We start from the raw sequence: 13139 nt of genomic DNA on the forward strand, positions 1-13139 counted from the left end.
ATGCTCTTGGAATTACTCTCAGAATAAAACTCATCTCAGAATTTCTTTGGAACTGTTCCCTCAAAATTCGATCCCCTTGGTATTTATCGTGAGATCCTTGAAAACTCTCTTTATAATTGACTTGAAATTATCTTTAAATTTTCTAAGAATTTCATTCGAATAGTCATTACAACTCTTCTAAAATTCTTCTTAGAATTTATTTTGAATATTCATTAGAAATGGATCTGGACCTTCACAATCGTTTGAATTTTCTAAGAATTTCGTTCAAATGGTCATTACAACTCTTCTAAAATTCTTCTTAGAATGTATTTTGAACATTCATTAGAAATCAACCTGGACCTTCACAATCGTCATGAATTTTCCAAAAAGACTACATAAAGATTCTACTCTGAACGTCGGTAGTCCCACAAATGACTTGGAGCTCTCTTGTTATCTCCAGAATTAATTCTAAAATCTCTTCAAAATTCTCATAATATTCAGTTCATCGAAGCGTCTGTATCCTGAAAACCTTGTCCAGCCCAGGGGTCTTGAAATTGATTAAAGGTCCAGAATTTTATTTTTTACCGATTTGTCAAGGAAATGCACGTTGTTTTCCGGGTGATTTCAAATTCGCGGCCTTTTCCCGGTTTTTCTGACAGCCCGGTTCACTGGTCACCCTGCATAATTAAACAAACAATAATTTTCGAGATGGAATTTCAGGAAGGGTTGTGATTGTGAGTTTATAAAATTTCTCGCAGTGGGTCGCAGTGAACTAAATATTGAAACCATTTTTTTTCAATCAATAAATGTCACTATTCGTCACTTTTTTATTGCTTTAAAGCCACTATTTGATCACTATTTTCGTTATTTTAGCCACTACTATTATGTAACATATCCACTACCAGCCCTGCTACAGTCTTTAAATGAATCATTTACCACAGTGGCCACTCTCAGAAGCTCTATATGCCCCCGGGGAACTTTCATGAAATTTACTGTGAATTTTCATGAAGTTCCAAGAGAACTTCCCTGAAGTTCGAAGAAAGTCCTTGATTTTTCCTAAGAACTGGTCTTTCCCTGAGAACATCCTGAACGTTCCCTGAGACCTTGCCCCGTAACGTGGGTAGATCACCTTTTCGTGGTACGTTACGGGATGTAAGATCTACCACCGATTCCTAGTCCTGACTACTTCAAACTAGTGGAACAGGATTTTTCAGTAATCCAAGGAACACATCTTAGTCCTTGTTACTTTTTATGCCTTGTTGATAGTTACTATACTTGGTTTTGTTCACCGAGGATCTTGAAGCAAGGAAAAAATGAGTTAGTTAGTCTTCATCTATATGATTCCTAATATTCTATTTGTTGTTCCCTAGTTTGAAGTGGTTAAGACTAGGGTTCTGATGCATGGTCATTATCGGTGTCATTCCTTAATTTTGTTGCTAAGGAATCCAATTTTGACTGACAAAGGGTCGCGCCTTTGGAAGGTGTTTCAACACTCCGAAAGGTATAAATAGCGGGACCATTCAATTAGAGTCGGATCCTTGTGATAAATGCAAAAATAACAACTGTAAAAAAATCGAATACTTCATCATTTCTCAATAATGATGGAGTAATACGTCATACACTAAACTAAGACACGGGATGTACTACAATAGATCAAATTACTGGTCGCAGTGGTGTTAGGTCCCGAACAGAGAAAAAAAAACTCGTAGAACTTCACTGTTTGTTAAACTGAAGTTCTCTGAAGCTTGCTGAATTTCCTTGAGCATTTCACTAAAGTTCACGGCAGTTCTCTCAGCTGACGTTTCCTTAGATGATCTCTCATGATACTTCTTTGAAAACTTCCATGAATTTTCCAGAGATTCGTTGAAATTCGTAGAACTTCCTTGAATTTGCTAAAACTTCCCTGATATTCGTCGAACCTCCCTGAAGCTCGTAAATTTTCCCTAACCTTCCCTGATAACTGTCCAAAAGTTCCCCTGAGAACTTTTTAAAGTTCCCTTAGAACATTTCTAAATTTCCCTGAGAACTGAAGTACGTAGGACTTCGCAAAAGTTCGTAGTAATTCTTTGAGAGCTACCCTTAAATTCGTTGAAGTTTCTTGAAATCAATAAAACTGTACCTGGAATTAGGAACCTGCTTCGTCTGGAACGTCATCAATCTCCGTCAAAATCGTGTGGAATCTGTCAAAACCGTTTGAAATCCCTGTCGGACTCGGCTGAATTTTTCGTTAGAGGCATCTGAAATCTCCATCGCAATCGTTCGGAACGTCCTCCGTTAGGAACGTCATCAATCTCAGTTTAAATTTTCTGAAATCTATGTCGAAATCATCCGGATTTTCCTCCATCAGATTCGTTTGGAACCTTCATTGGCAGAATTTGAAATTCTCCTCCGTCGGGAACGTCAGCAAACTTGCTTGAAATTGTCTGGCAACCATGTACAAATCTCCTGGTATCTCTTCTGTCGGAATCGTCTGGAACCTTCGTTGGCAGCCTCTAAAATCTCCATAGAAATCGTCTGGCGCCTCCTGGTCAGCAAACTTCGATGACATTGTTAACATTTTTGGGAATCTATGTCGAAATAGTCCAGAATCACCTGGAAACTTTAACTTTAACAATTCAATGTTTTCTATTTTCTCCATTGATGAATTTACAGTACATTCGCAGCTAGAACGTTTTTCTTTTCAGAATGTGTTCGAAACGAAAGTTCCATTCAGCAGTGGGGCAAAAGCTCACAAACTGTATGACAGTTTTTGTGCTTTGCCCCATGATTATGTGAAATACATAAAGAAATAACAAATTGGTGCCCAGATACTGTCTCAACTGGTAGAACATAATGGCTTTCCTCAATAAATGCAGTAGAATTGCTTGATATCACTGGGTTTGGACGATCGTTGTTCTTAACGGTTTGCTGTGATGTATGGGGCTCGGTGGTCTAGTGGCGACCGTTTTTTTTTTCGAATTGTGCAGAAGATCATGGGTTTTATCCTAAGGACCTTTACATTACTGAGTTGATAGGGTTGCATAATTTGCACGGTTCTGCTCATGAAAGCGTATTCAGCTTGACAAGTGGAAAAATGATCTTTTCATGAACAGAATTTTTAATTTTAACAAAACAAAAACTGCTTTTGATTGTTTTGAAAAAAGTTCCACGCTTCTTTTCACCTTTAAAGAGCACCGCAGGATCAAATTGATGCCGTTCCCTGTACGTTTTCGAGATTTTTTCAACTTCCTTATAGTTCAATGACCTGAAGCTCTCTGACCACTGTTGAAGTTCCCTGAACTTTTTTGAGATGCCACAATCTGTTCTGAAGATTTTTTTTAATTTCTTCGAAGTACCCAACAGTTCTACGAGTTTCTTCTGAACTTCTCTAATGTTCCCATGTGCTTCCCTTGTAAGTCTTTAGAGAGCCTTTCTGAAATTTTCTAGACTACATAGAAGCTTCTTCTTCGTCTTCTTCTTCTTCTTCGTCTTCTTCTTCTTATTCTTCTTCTTCTTCCTCCTCACATTTCAAGCTTATTGCGTATGGAATATTAGATTATTGCGTGCTCTCAACTTAGTGTTCTAGATGCACTTCCACAGTTATTAAGTGAGAGCTTTCAATGCCTGTACCATTTTTGCATTAGTATGGCAAGTACAATCATACTCTATGCCCAGGGAAGTCGAGAAATTTTCCAATTCGAAAAATTCCTAGACCTGACCGGGAATCGAACCCAGCCACCTCCAGCACGGTCTTGCTTTGTAGCTGTGCCTTTACCGACTGAGCTAAGGAAGGTCCCATAGAAGCTCCTACGTTTCCTAAATTTGTTCGATCTTTTGAAAAATTAAGAGATTTCCCTCAAGTTCTCTGAAGTTTACTAAACTTCTCAAAGAACTTCTGAGAGGATCAAGGAGCAAAAAATGCTGTGAAGCTCGGAGAACTTCTAAGAAGTTTGATGAACTGCATAAAGGTTCAGAGGACTTTGAAGATCAAACTTTTGAACTATTCCGGACACGGACTACCATACTAAACTCTGTAAAAGAACAGGACCCCAACTGGAGCCCCATCTTTTTCTGGAGATCCCCTTTTTGGTTTTTTTTCTTCTTATTCAAGATACAGCTGAAAGAATACTGAAACATCCAAGCACGTGCAGACATTCTTATGGGTGTTCAGAGAACTTCCAACAAGGTTGTGTAAGCCCTGAGTGGTTTTAAAGACTTAAGGAGTTTTGGTTGATTTCAGATAGGTTCCTGGAATTTCAGAAACGTTTTGAAAACTTCAGCAACCAACATTTGGTTACCTGATTTCTCGCAAAGTATATCTGTATTTCTCGCAAAGTAATAGGGTGGAGAACGGCTTCAGCGCCCCGAAACCCTATTCCAAGCCCGGGGTTTTTTCTTAAGAAAATTAATCGGAAGTATCTTGTCGCAGAAATTGACCGTTGAACGTAAATAATTACCTCATGCTCTCCACCCAAGATACTTTTATAAATTAAAACCTGATTCTTTAATCTAGTTGCATTGCATGAGTTGTTAAGTATCACTTCAAAAATCTTCACTTTTAGTGGCTTTAACCCTCGCATCGCAGTAAATCACACCCAACCCGGGAAGTGATTTCCTCTTCCCATTACAAAACCGTTATCCACCATTAGCGTTGTGTTAGCATCCGAATCTTCCACTCGTTGCATAAACATTCATGTCATTCCTGTTTAGAGTTGCTATATTGCAAACCGCTTTTGCGCATTCTACGGAGCTAGATACATTGCCATGCATACCCAGGCGAGTGTGGATTCGGTACCGACAATTTTCCAACTCCTGTTCCGGAAAGAATCTGCACATAAGCACACAGCATTGCTCCCGGCTGGCTGGTTGGTCGTCACTAGCCGCAGCCGCGCATCTACTAGCCAGAGAAGGTGAAAATGTTCTACACCACCCGAGAGCACCGAACGGGGACAGCATCGACGACACGTTGCTGTAACTAAGAGCAACCGGAACTCCATCCTCTCTTGCGTTTTGTTTAGATTTATCCGGTAGTCTGTCGATGTGTTAAATGTTGATACGATATTTAACAGCCACGCGGTGATGTGTTTACAGTGTGTTCGATTCGTAAGTTTTCCATCGATGTCGAATTTATTGGAAGTTTGTCCTTGAGTCAAGACCCGGAGCATTTATCACATACAAAGACTGCAAACTAATTCTGGAATACCGGAAGCCGCGTGAGGATGGTGGGGAGGAGCAGGGGATTCGATGAATGATGATTATGCACTCTCTTGGAAGAGCTAAGAAATTTCCGTACATGCTTTTGGTGGACGTTTTCGAAAAGGACAGGAGCGAGGACATTTTGGGAACGGGATGTTATTTAGGAAATTGCTTTTCAAGACCGAAAATGACAACCCGGTTCGTCGAAGCGATTTGTACGTGTTTGTGTGACTGTTGGCTACCCCTGGATGGGGTAGGCAAAAATATTCTGACAATTTTCTATGCGAGTGGGTGATGGTACGAGAGAGGTGGAGGGTATGCGAAACCATTAAAGGGGTCGGGTTGACGTTGAGGTGATTGAACATGGAAATTTTTGGGGGAAAGACTCTCTCCCTCTGCGTGTTGTGCGATGGACGATAAATTGTCGTTATGGTTGAGTGGGTTCACTGAGCTAATGAACGACGATGTTTTATGGAGGGAGTGACTCTAATGGAGAATTCTAACGGAAGGCTTTCTCCATTTAAGAAAGTGTTTCATAACGTTATAATTAATCCTATGTATTCACGTCAAATTTTCGCAGTTCTTCCAAGTACATGTCTTGTATGATGTCATCTATTAAGGCTCGATTTTCGTTCAGCTTTTCTTGGAACCACTCAAATTGTTCCAGGACCTCCGCTGGGTGGTTCCTATCGATGCGCTGGAGGTCCTGTTGAAGATGCTTGATCTTTTTATTTACAAAGTCTTCCAAACCACCGATCTGCTCATCCAGATTCATAATCTTCTCATCATTCTTTAGTTTATCATTCAGCGTATCCGAATGGAATGCTTCCATTTTCCTTCCAAGCTCCTCTATCGACCTCTGTTGCTGAATCATCCAAACATTAATACGTTGAAACTGATCGGTCAACGATTCGACTAGAAATTCACCGAAATCTTCCGGCTTCCCATCACAACAAATCCCAGCCACTTTATTGTCCAAACACTGCTTATCTCCTGCAACTTTGAGATCACCGTTCTTTAACGCCGGTCCCAAGGATCGTACTAGCCAAGCGCAGCTCCACCGGTTTCCTCCGAGTGCGGTAACGGACAACCTAGGAAAATGCTCCGGAAATCTTCCAATCGATCGAAACTTATTTAAAGCCAAATGAAACGTTCCCAAATTTGGAAAGTCCCACAGACTAACAAATAGAACTTCCAGCTGGTTCCCATACAGGTGGATCTCGGCTAGATTAGTTAGCTTAAGTGGAACCGTTGTATCCAGCCGGTGGATTTTGTTCCTATGGAGTGCCAGGATCTTCAGCCGGGATAGGTTCTTCAGCAGGTCCATGTTGACGACTTCAATCTCGTTATCGTGCAAATGCAACCGAACTAAATGCTTAAGGCAGTTGATGTTCTTCGGTACGGACCGTAAACGGTTGTAAGCAATTCCCAGATGTTCCAGATAGTAGTTATCTTCCGCATCTATAATCACTTCAAGCACTTGGTTCTTGTGAGCACTGAGTCTGGATAGGGTTGGCTTGATGTAGATTCGAGGAACAATTCCTGCGTCGATTTCCATTTGATCGACGACGATCATGCGTTTCAGCAGATCCGGCGAGAGGTAGTTGATGATCGGTTGTTTGAGGTTGATCAAACTTACGTTGGGAAAGGTGGCTGCGTTGATTTCGTCGATTGTCTGTAGTGTGACATTGGATACCGTACACCAATTTGCATTGATAACGTAGCTGCAGGTGTAATCGTTGGAACCGGAAATCCTGGCTATTTCAATCAGGAAACATCTGGAAAGAGAATTTAAACTCAATAAATCTGACATATAATTGATGCGATTCTTACAGCGTTGCAGTGAAAATAATACGACCCGACCGTGCCATCGTGTATAAACATTCTATCTCAACTGACCGAATATTCATGCCTTTTAAGTGATCCTCAAGAAATAAACGAAAGAGAATCAAGCTCTGACGGTCGGGTCGGTGATTCCCCGCATTTGCAACTGGGAATCACGAACCGGTTCACCTTTCTTATCTTGCCAGCTTTCAAGCAAAACAGTTGGCTGCAATGCTTCAACTTCAGTTGGTGCTGACTGATAAGTATGCTGATTTCTAATTACACACATTCATGCCAAGGACGAATGGCTCTAAACTGTCGACATGTGTATTGCACCGCTTCCGTTGTCAAACACTCATCTCGACAACGACGGCGTAATATTCAATCTGCATCCTGTCTGTCACACGAGCAAACCGAATCCCGGCTGAGGACGAAGATGCATTAGAAATGGAAATTATTTACATTACGTGCACCACTGTATCTTTCCACCGCCGCCTTGCACGTTACACGTGCGCACAACATGGAATCTCTGCGGTTGCAAGGCAACAACGTGGTGACGGCGAAGTGATGAATGGGAAAGTGGAATTCAATTAATTCTTCCTTTCTTCGTTGTGCCGAGCTACTGACAGTTAGTAGAAGAACGGAAGTGGATCCCAGCTCCGAAAGTACGCACGATACAGATGGGTGTGTTAATGAGTAACTGATTCAAAGTAATCAAATTATCGAGATATACAGTTTCGCAGATTTTCATATCTTTTCATATGAAATCAGTTTATAATTTCCTCCGGTGAGACTTAAATCATCATGACCCTCAAATAAGTTTTTGGAATTTTGGAATCTTAATTAGCCATACCCTGTCATACCCTATAACAATAAAGTTATTAACCAACGTTTCTCAATCTACGGGTGCTGCACGAGTTGTTCTCAGATGATGAAATATGGGCTGTACAGAATCACTGAGGGGCCTCCCTTAGCTCAGTCGGTAAAGGCGCAGCTACAAAGCAAGACCATGCTGGAGGTGGCTGGGTTCAATTCCCGGTCCGGTCTAGGATTTTTTCGGGTTAGAAAATTTCTTGACTTCCCTGGGCATAGAAGTATGATTGGACTTGCCACACAATTACACTGGAGTCGCTTTTTACGCGGTTTTTTTTACGCGGATTTCGGAATTTACGCGGTTTTTTTTTTACGTGGATTTTGGTTTTTTTACGCGTATTTCAGAATTAACGCGGTTTATCGTTATGCACTAGAGTCGCTTTTTACGCAGTTTTTTTACACGGTCTTTTTTTACGTGGATTTCAGAATTTACGCGGATTCCGAAATTTACGCGGTTTTTTTTTACGCGGGACGTATCACCCGCGTAAAAAGCGACTCCAGTGTATACCAATGCAAAAATGGTACAGGCATCGAAAGCTCTCAATTAATAACTGTGGAAGTGCATCTAGAACACTAAGTTGAGAGCACGCATATTAGCGATGTGCAATAAGCTTGAAATGCGAAGAAGAAGAAGAAGAAGAAGAAGAAGAAGCAGACACAACCACGTTAGTTTAGAGAATGGCAATTCGACAGTGAGCATGCATAAGGGCCTATACGCGATGATCGATTCTCTTCGTCGATGTTCTCTTTCGTTCATAACTCGCTAGATTTAACGTTTATCGGTGCGTTTGCTGTTGCTTTTGATAGCCAATACAATAGACCTGCTCATTTTAAACGAAATGTTCGGAATGTAACTGGTCAACCGTGATTACTGTTTGTCACGTTAATTTGAACTTCTGTATAAATGTTCAGCAAAATCGAACTATTCAAAATGTTCGTTATTTTATAAATTGCTGTTATGGTTCGAGTGACACTTGCCTTTGATAAAAAAACACGTCTACTGAGGATTCATATTTATGAAAAAATCATATATCAATGAAACAGTCATCGGTCGTCATTGAAAAGCAATGCAACTATGTTCTGTCAATCTAATTGACTTTTATTGGTTCTGTTGTGTTGTGAATTTTAGCTAAAACGGCCTCTTTTTCTGATTTTTATCTCTCAATCTATGAAATATACAAGAAAACTATGTTGGAACGAAACTTCTAGAACAATATTTGGAACATTATGCCGTACACTGCACATTTTTATATCATATGGGTGGAAAATTCGTAGAACAAATACTTTAAAATTCTTCACATTTTAAGATATCTTCGAGCATGAAACTAAGTCAAAATTCAATAAAATCACTTCGAATAGTCAACCTTTGGCCACAAAGTTGGTAGATAACACATTAAGCTTTGCTATGAAAGCTGTTACAGCAGCTTTCGTTGTTTCAGTCTCGAGATACAAATATTATAAGCCGTAAATTACCTTGAAAAAATTAACTAGAAGCACCTCTAAATCAACACCGATTTTGCTGAAAATTTGCACAAAAGTTCAATTTAACATGACGAACAGTAATCACGGTTGACCAGTTACATTCCGAACATTTTGTTTAAAATGAGCAGGTCTACAATACAACCTGTTACTACTCTGCATTGAACAAATTCTAGAAAATTGTTTCGCTTAGCTGTAGCAATGCAAAGAGAATCGATCATCGCGTATTCGCCCTTATGCATGCTCACTGTCGAATTGTCCATTGTGTTTATTTTAGTCACTTTTACACATGGGTTCGATTCCCGGTCCGGTCGAGGGAATCCTTTCGGGTTGGAAATTTTCTCGACTGCCCCGGGTATGGAATATTATTGTGCTTGCCACACAATATACAAATTCATGCATTGGTATTGGCAACGAAAGCTCTCAATTAATAACTGTGGAAGTGCATTTAGAACACTAAGTTGACAGCACGCAATAATGTAATATTCTATAAGCAATAAGAAGAAGAAGTAAACCCATTTTAGGTCATTCATGACTTGTCCGGGGATGAGATTTGAACTCGTGACTTTGGCGTGCGAGGTATGAATGTCAACCACTACGCCGGGGCCGTTCCCAAATTGATATCTTCACTGTAGCATTTCTCATATTCATTGTTTTCCTTCCACAATCCCTCAAGACACCAACTGTCCAAAATACTGTTGCTTCAAATGTATCAAACTCACAGCTGCCAGCAGTCAAAGAACGCCATTGCAATGCATTGTTACTTACTGTGAATCCCAAATAATGCACTTGCCTGCGCCCGTTTTGGCAAATCCATCCCACCCACCGCAGCCTCCCATCAGTAGGCGCCATTCACAAAGATCCCCACAAAATACAACTGCATAATAACTGTGAACTTTTCCTTTACACAAAGGCCACCAACTAGCCAAGATAGGATGACACAATAACAGCAACAACATCAGCAGCGTAGACCTTGGCATCTATATTTTTTCTCTGCCTTGTTGTTCCCTTCAAGTGTCTTTCGGATTCTGTCCGGAAGACGGGCCAGGCCGTCTCCGTTCAGCAGAAGGGGGGTTTTAATATTTCATTTCACTTGAAGTTTAGAGTAAAGCTCCCCGGTTTAGTGGGGTGAGGTAGCCAGCAGCAGTCCGAAGTTCTTCACTGGCAACGAAACAGACAAATGGAAATTTATCGTCGCTTCCTTCTCTGTGTTGCTATTTATACCTGTCTTTTGATCCGGGTTTTTTTTTCTCTCGGGTTGCTTCGGGTTCTTTTTTTCGTTCCTGGACTCTCGAGTCCTGATTTCAGTTGAGATGTCTCTCGTTCAGTGCTTTGAATGAGGATGATCCCGTTATACCGTCTCGGGGGTTGGGTCTTGATACCGATTATTTGTGAATCCGTTTTTTTCGGGTTGTGTTGTTTTTTCTTGCTGGGATTTTTTCAAACATTTAGGACAGTATTTGGATTTTGTACTTGTAGAAAGCATAGACAGTATTCCCCAAATGGGTGGTATGGAATTGGTTTGCTTTGCTTGTCTTGTCTGGAACACGCAATTTGTAGCCGGATATGTCGCAAAAAAGAAACCTGTTTGGAATGTCTCGATGAATTGGTGATAAAAAATACCCATCCTAGGTAACGTTTTTATCTTAGCTTTGTAAAATTTCATACCTTTTTTTCGTTTTATAAAATGCTTGTGTTCAAAGATTAGATCTTTAAGCTGGTAATTGATAAGTGCGTAAATACCTTGTAAGTATTTTTGCTATACGTTGTTTCTAATTTGTTTTTTTCTTTTCTTTTTTCAGGTAAGTCCACTTTACACATGCCTGAAACATTTTGGAAGTCGAAACGAAGCATTTTTTTGTAAGATTACTTGTATAAACAAAGTCTGTCGTTTTGACTTTCAAAATGAGGCCTCAGGTTTTATTTGTTTTCCTCGAACTTTGGTGACAACGGTAAGTGCTGTAGAATGCTGATATTTTTTTTATGTATATTGAGATGGTGGTCTGCCTGCTTCTTAGGAAACAAATTATTATTATTTTTTTATTTAAACAGCTGAAACATCCTAAACAAATCATTTGAAATGTCTCTAGAAGTCCTTTGGCACAATATAAAGGTGGTAAATTAGAAAATGGTATCTGGGTTGCATGAATCACGAGTTGCATCAAATGTATAATATGGCATGATACGGGCTTGCAGTATGGATGCCGCACCAAAGTAATATTCAGTAGAAAACTGCGACTAGGTCGTCTACTCTGAGTACATTCACTTTGAAGACCCTCTAGACTTGATTTGGAGACCGTCTAAACTCATCCTAGTTCTAAAGATGGCCCTCTGAATCAGTTCATTAGACACCTTCTGGATTGGTCTCGTCATCTTTCGTGGAAACCCTCTGGATTTGTGCAGGATAAACTTTGAATTTAGTTGCAAGTAGTAATTGCATTCTGGATCCATGCCTGACCTCATCGAGGTCCACTAGGTTTACCCTAGAAATGCGCTGAATTCAGCCCATCACCCTCTACATTTAGTCTAGGTTCACTGAACTCTCCACCAGACTTGCCCTTTAAGTAATTCGTTCTTACATCTGAGGATCTGGCTTGCTCTAGAGGTGCTTTGGTATTACCCTAGAGATCTTCTGGTATTGCTCAAGAGTTCTTCAGGGCATGTCGATTGAGCTCTTCACCCTAAGATCTCTTGGTTTTGCTAATGTTGGCTCAAAGTTTGCTTTTGAGCAGTCTTTAAAAAATCTCATGCAAAGAGCAGCTTGGATTTATTTTTTTCGGATCATGATCCATCCCATACACCGTTTTTCTAGTAATCCATAATTTCAAACAATTCCACTCCTTATGCTGAAGGGTTGTACCATTGCTGTGCAGCGTGCTAAACAATCGTGTTTTCTGCATTTGTTATGACCGCATCATTTGTTAGTGGAGCTGGAGGAATTTGATCAACTGATTTATACCACCCAATTAGCTAGCCAGTGGGTGTCTTTTTGAATTGGCCTAGGGCTTGAACCTTTGACCCAGGTTTAGGCAGAACCCAATAGAGGAAAACAGTCCAAAATACATACTGGGATAAAACGTCCGATGCGGATTGACAAACAGTAAGGACCAATTCAGTAAGTTTACCGCCTCGAAAATATTTGTTTTCCGGCGCATGTTTGTTTTTCTAAAAATTAACGTATTGAACGTTGCCTCCAGCGCAGGCTACATACGTACCTCCACTATCTTTGCATCTTCATAATGGAAAATTAAATCCACTGAGTTCTGCATCCCAGCATAGATTTTCCACAGTACAGCTTGATGAATACTGCTTACTCCTCTGAAATCCGGTAAGTTGCTTATATCTCAACAGCATCCGCATCCAGTACTTACTTTACTTATGGGTCCTGTGCACCACCAGCGGTGCAAAGGGCCAACGTGAAAGACTTCCATCCTGGGCGGCTGCTCGCTTTTGTCTTGACCTGGGCCCAGATCAGATTCCTATCGACTTGCTTAATTTCCTTATTGAGGCTCCGCCGCCATGAGCCCCTGGGTCTGCCTCTGCTGCGATGTCCTGCCGGATTCCAATCCAGCGCTTGCTTGCAGATTTCGTTTCCGCCCCGCCGAAGTGTGTGGCCGACCCACCTCCACTTTCGCTCTCGCATTTCTGTTGCTATCGGCTTCTGATGACATCGACGATGGAGCTCGGCATTCGAGATCCAGTTGTGAGGCCACCAGGCACGAATTATATACCGCAGGCATCGGTTGATGAAGACCTGCAGCTTTTGAGTGTTCTCCGCTGATACACACCACGTCTCGCTGGCGTATAGC

The 13139-nt window shown here is 40.8% G+C and overlaps 2 protein-coding genes across 5 annotated transcripts in view; one reads left to right on the forward strand and one right to left on the reverse strand.

Moving 5' to 3' along the window:
* Positions 1-13139, forward strand: part of nmo (serine/threonine-protein kinase nemo) — a 288733-nt gene that overhangs the window by 34156 nt on the left and 241438 nt on the right. The gene's annotated exons all lie outside the window — the stretch shown is intronic.
* LOC135714238 (leucine-rich repeat transmembrane neuronal protein 1-like) lies at positions 5696-7056 on the reverse strand. Its single transcript, XM_065237573.1, has 2 exons — positions 6988-7056; positions 5696-6932 (listed from the first exon to the last, which is right to left on the reverse strand). The coding sequence occupies exons 1-2, from the start codon at positions 7023-7025 to the stop codon at positions 5708-5710; spliced, it is 1263 nt and encodes a 420-aa protein (XP_065093645.1). The 5' UTR covers positions 7026-7056; the 3' UTR covers positions 5696-5707.

This window comes from Ochlerotatus camptorhynchus, unplaced genomic scaffold, assembly GCF_037179485.1.
Source record: "Ochlerotatus camptorhynchus isolate MF236.1 unplaced genomic scaffold, CSIRO-AGI_Acam_v1.1 ptg000631l, whole genome shotgun sequence".
Classification (NCBI taxonomy): domain Eukaryota; kingdom Metazoa; phylum Arthropoda; class Insecta; order Diptera; family Culicidae; genus Ochlerotatus; species Ochlerotatus camptorhynchus.

Bases quoted from the DNA above. Each gene is read 5' to 3' on its own strand.
- LOC135714238 (XM_065237573.1), bottom strand. From the start codon at position 7,025: ATGGCACGGTCGGGTCGTATTATTTTCACTGCAACGCT. The intron at 6,933-6,987 runs GTAAGAATCGCA...TTCTCTTTCCAG, and splicing joins ATTATTTTCACTGCAACGCT to ATGTTTCCTGATTGAAATAG.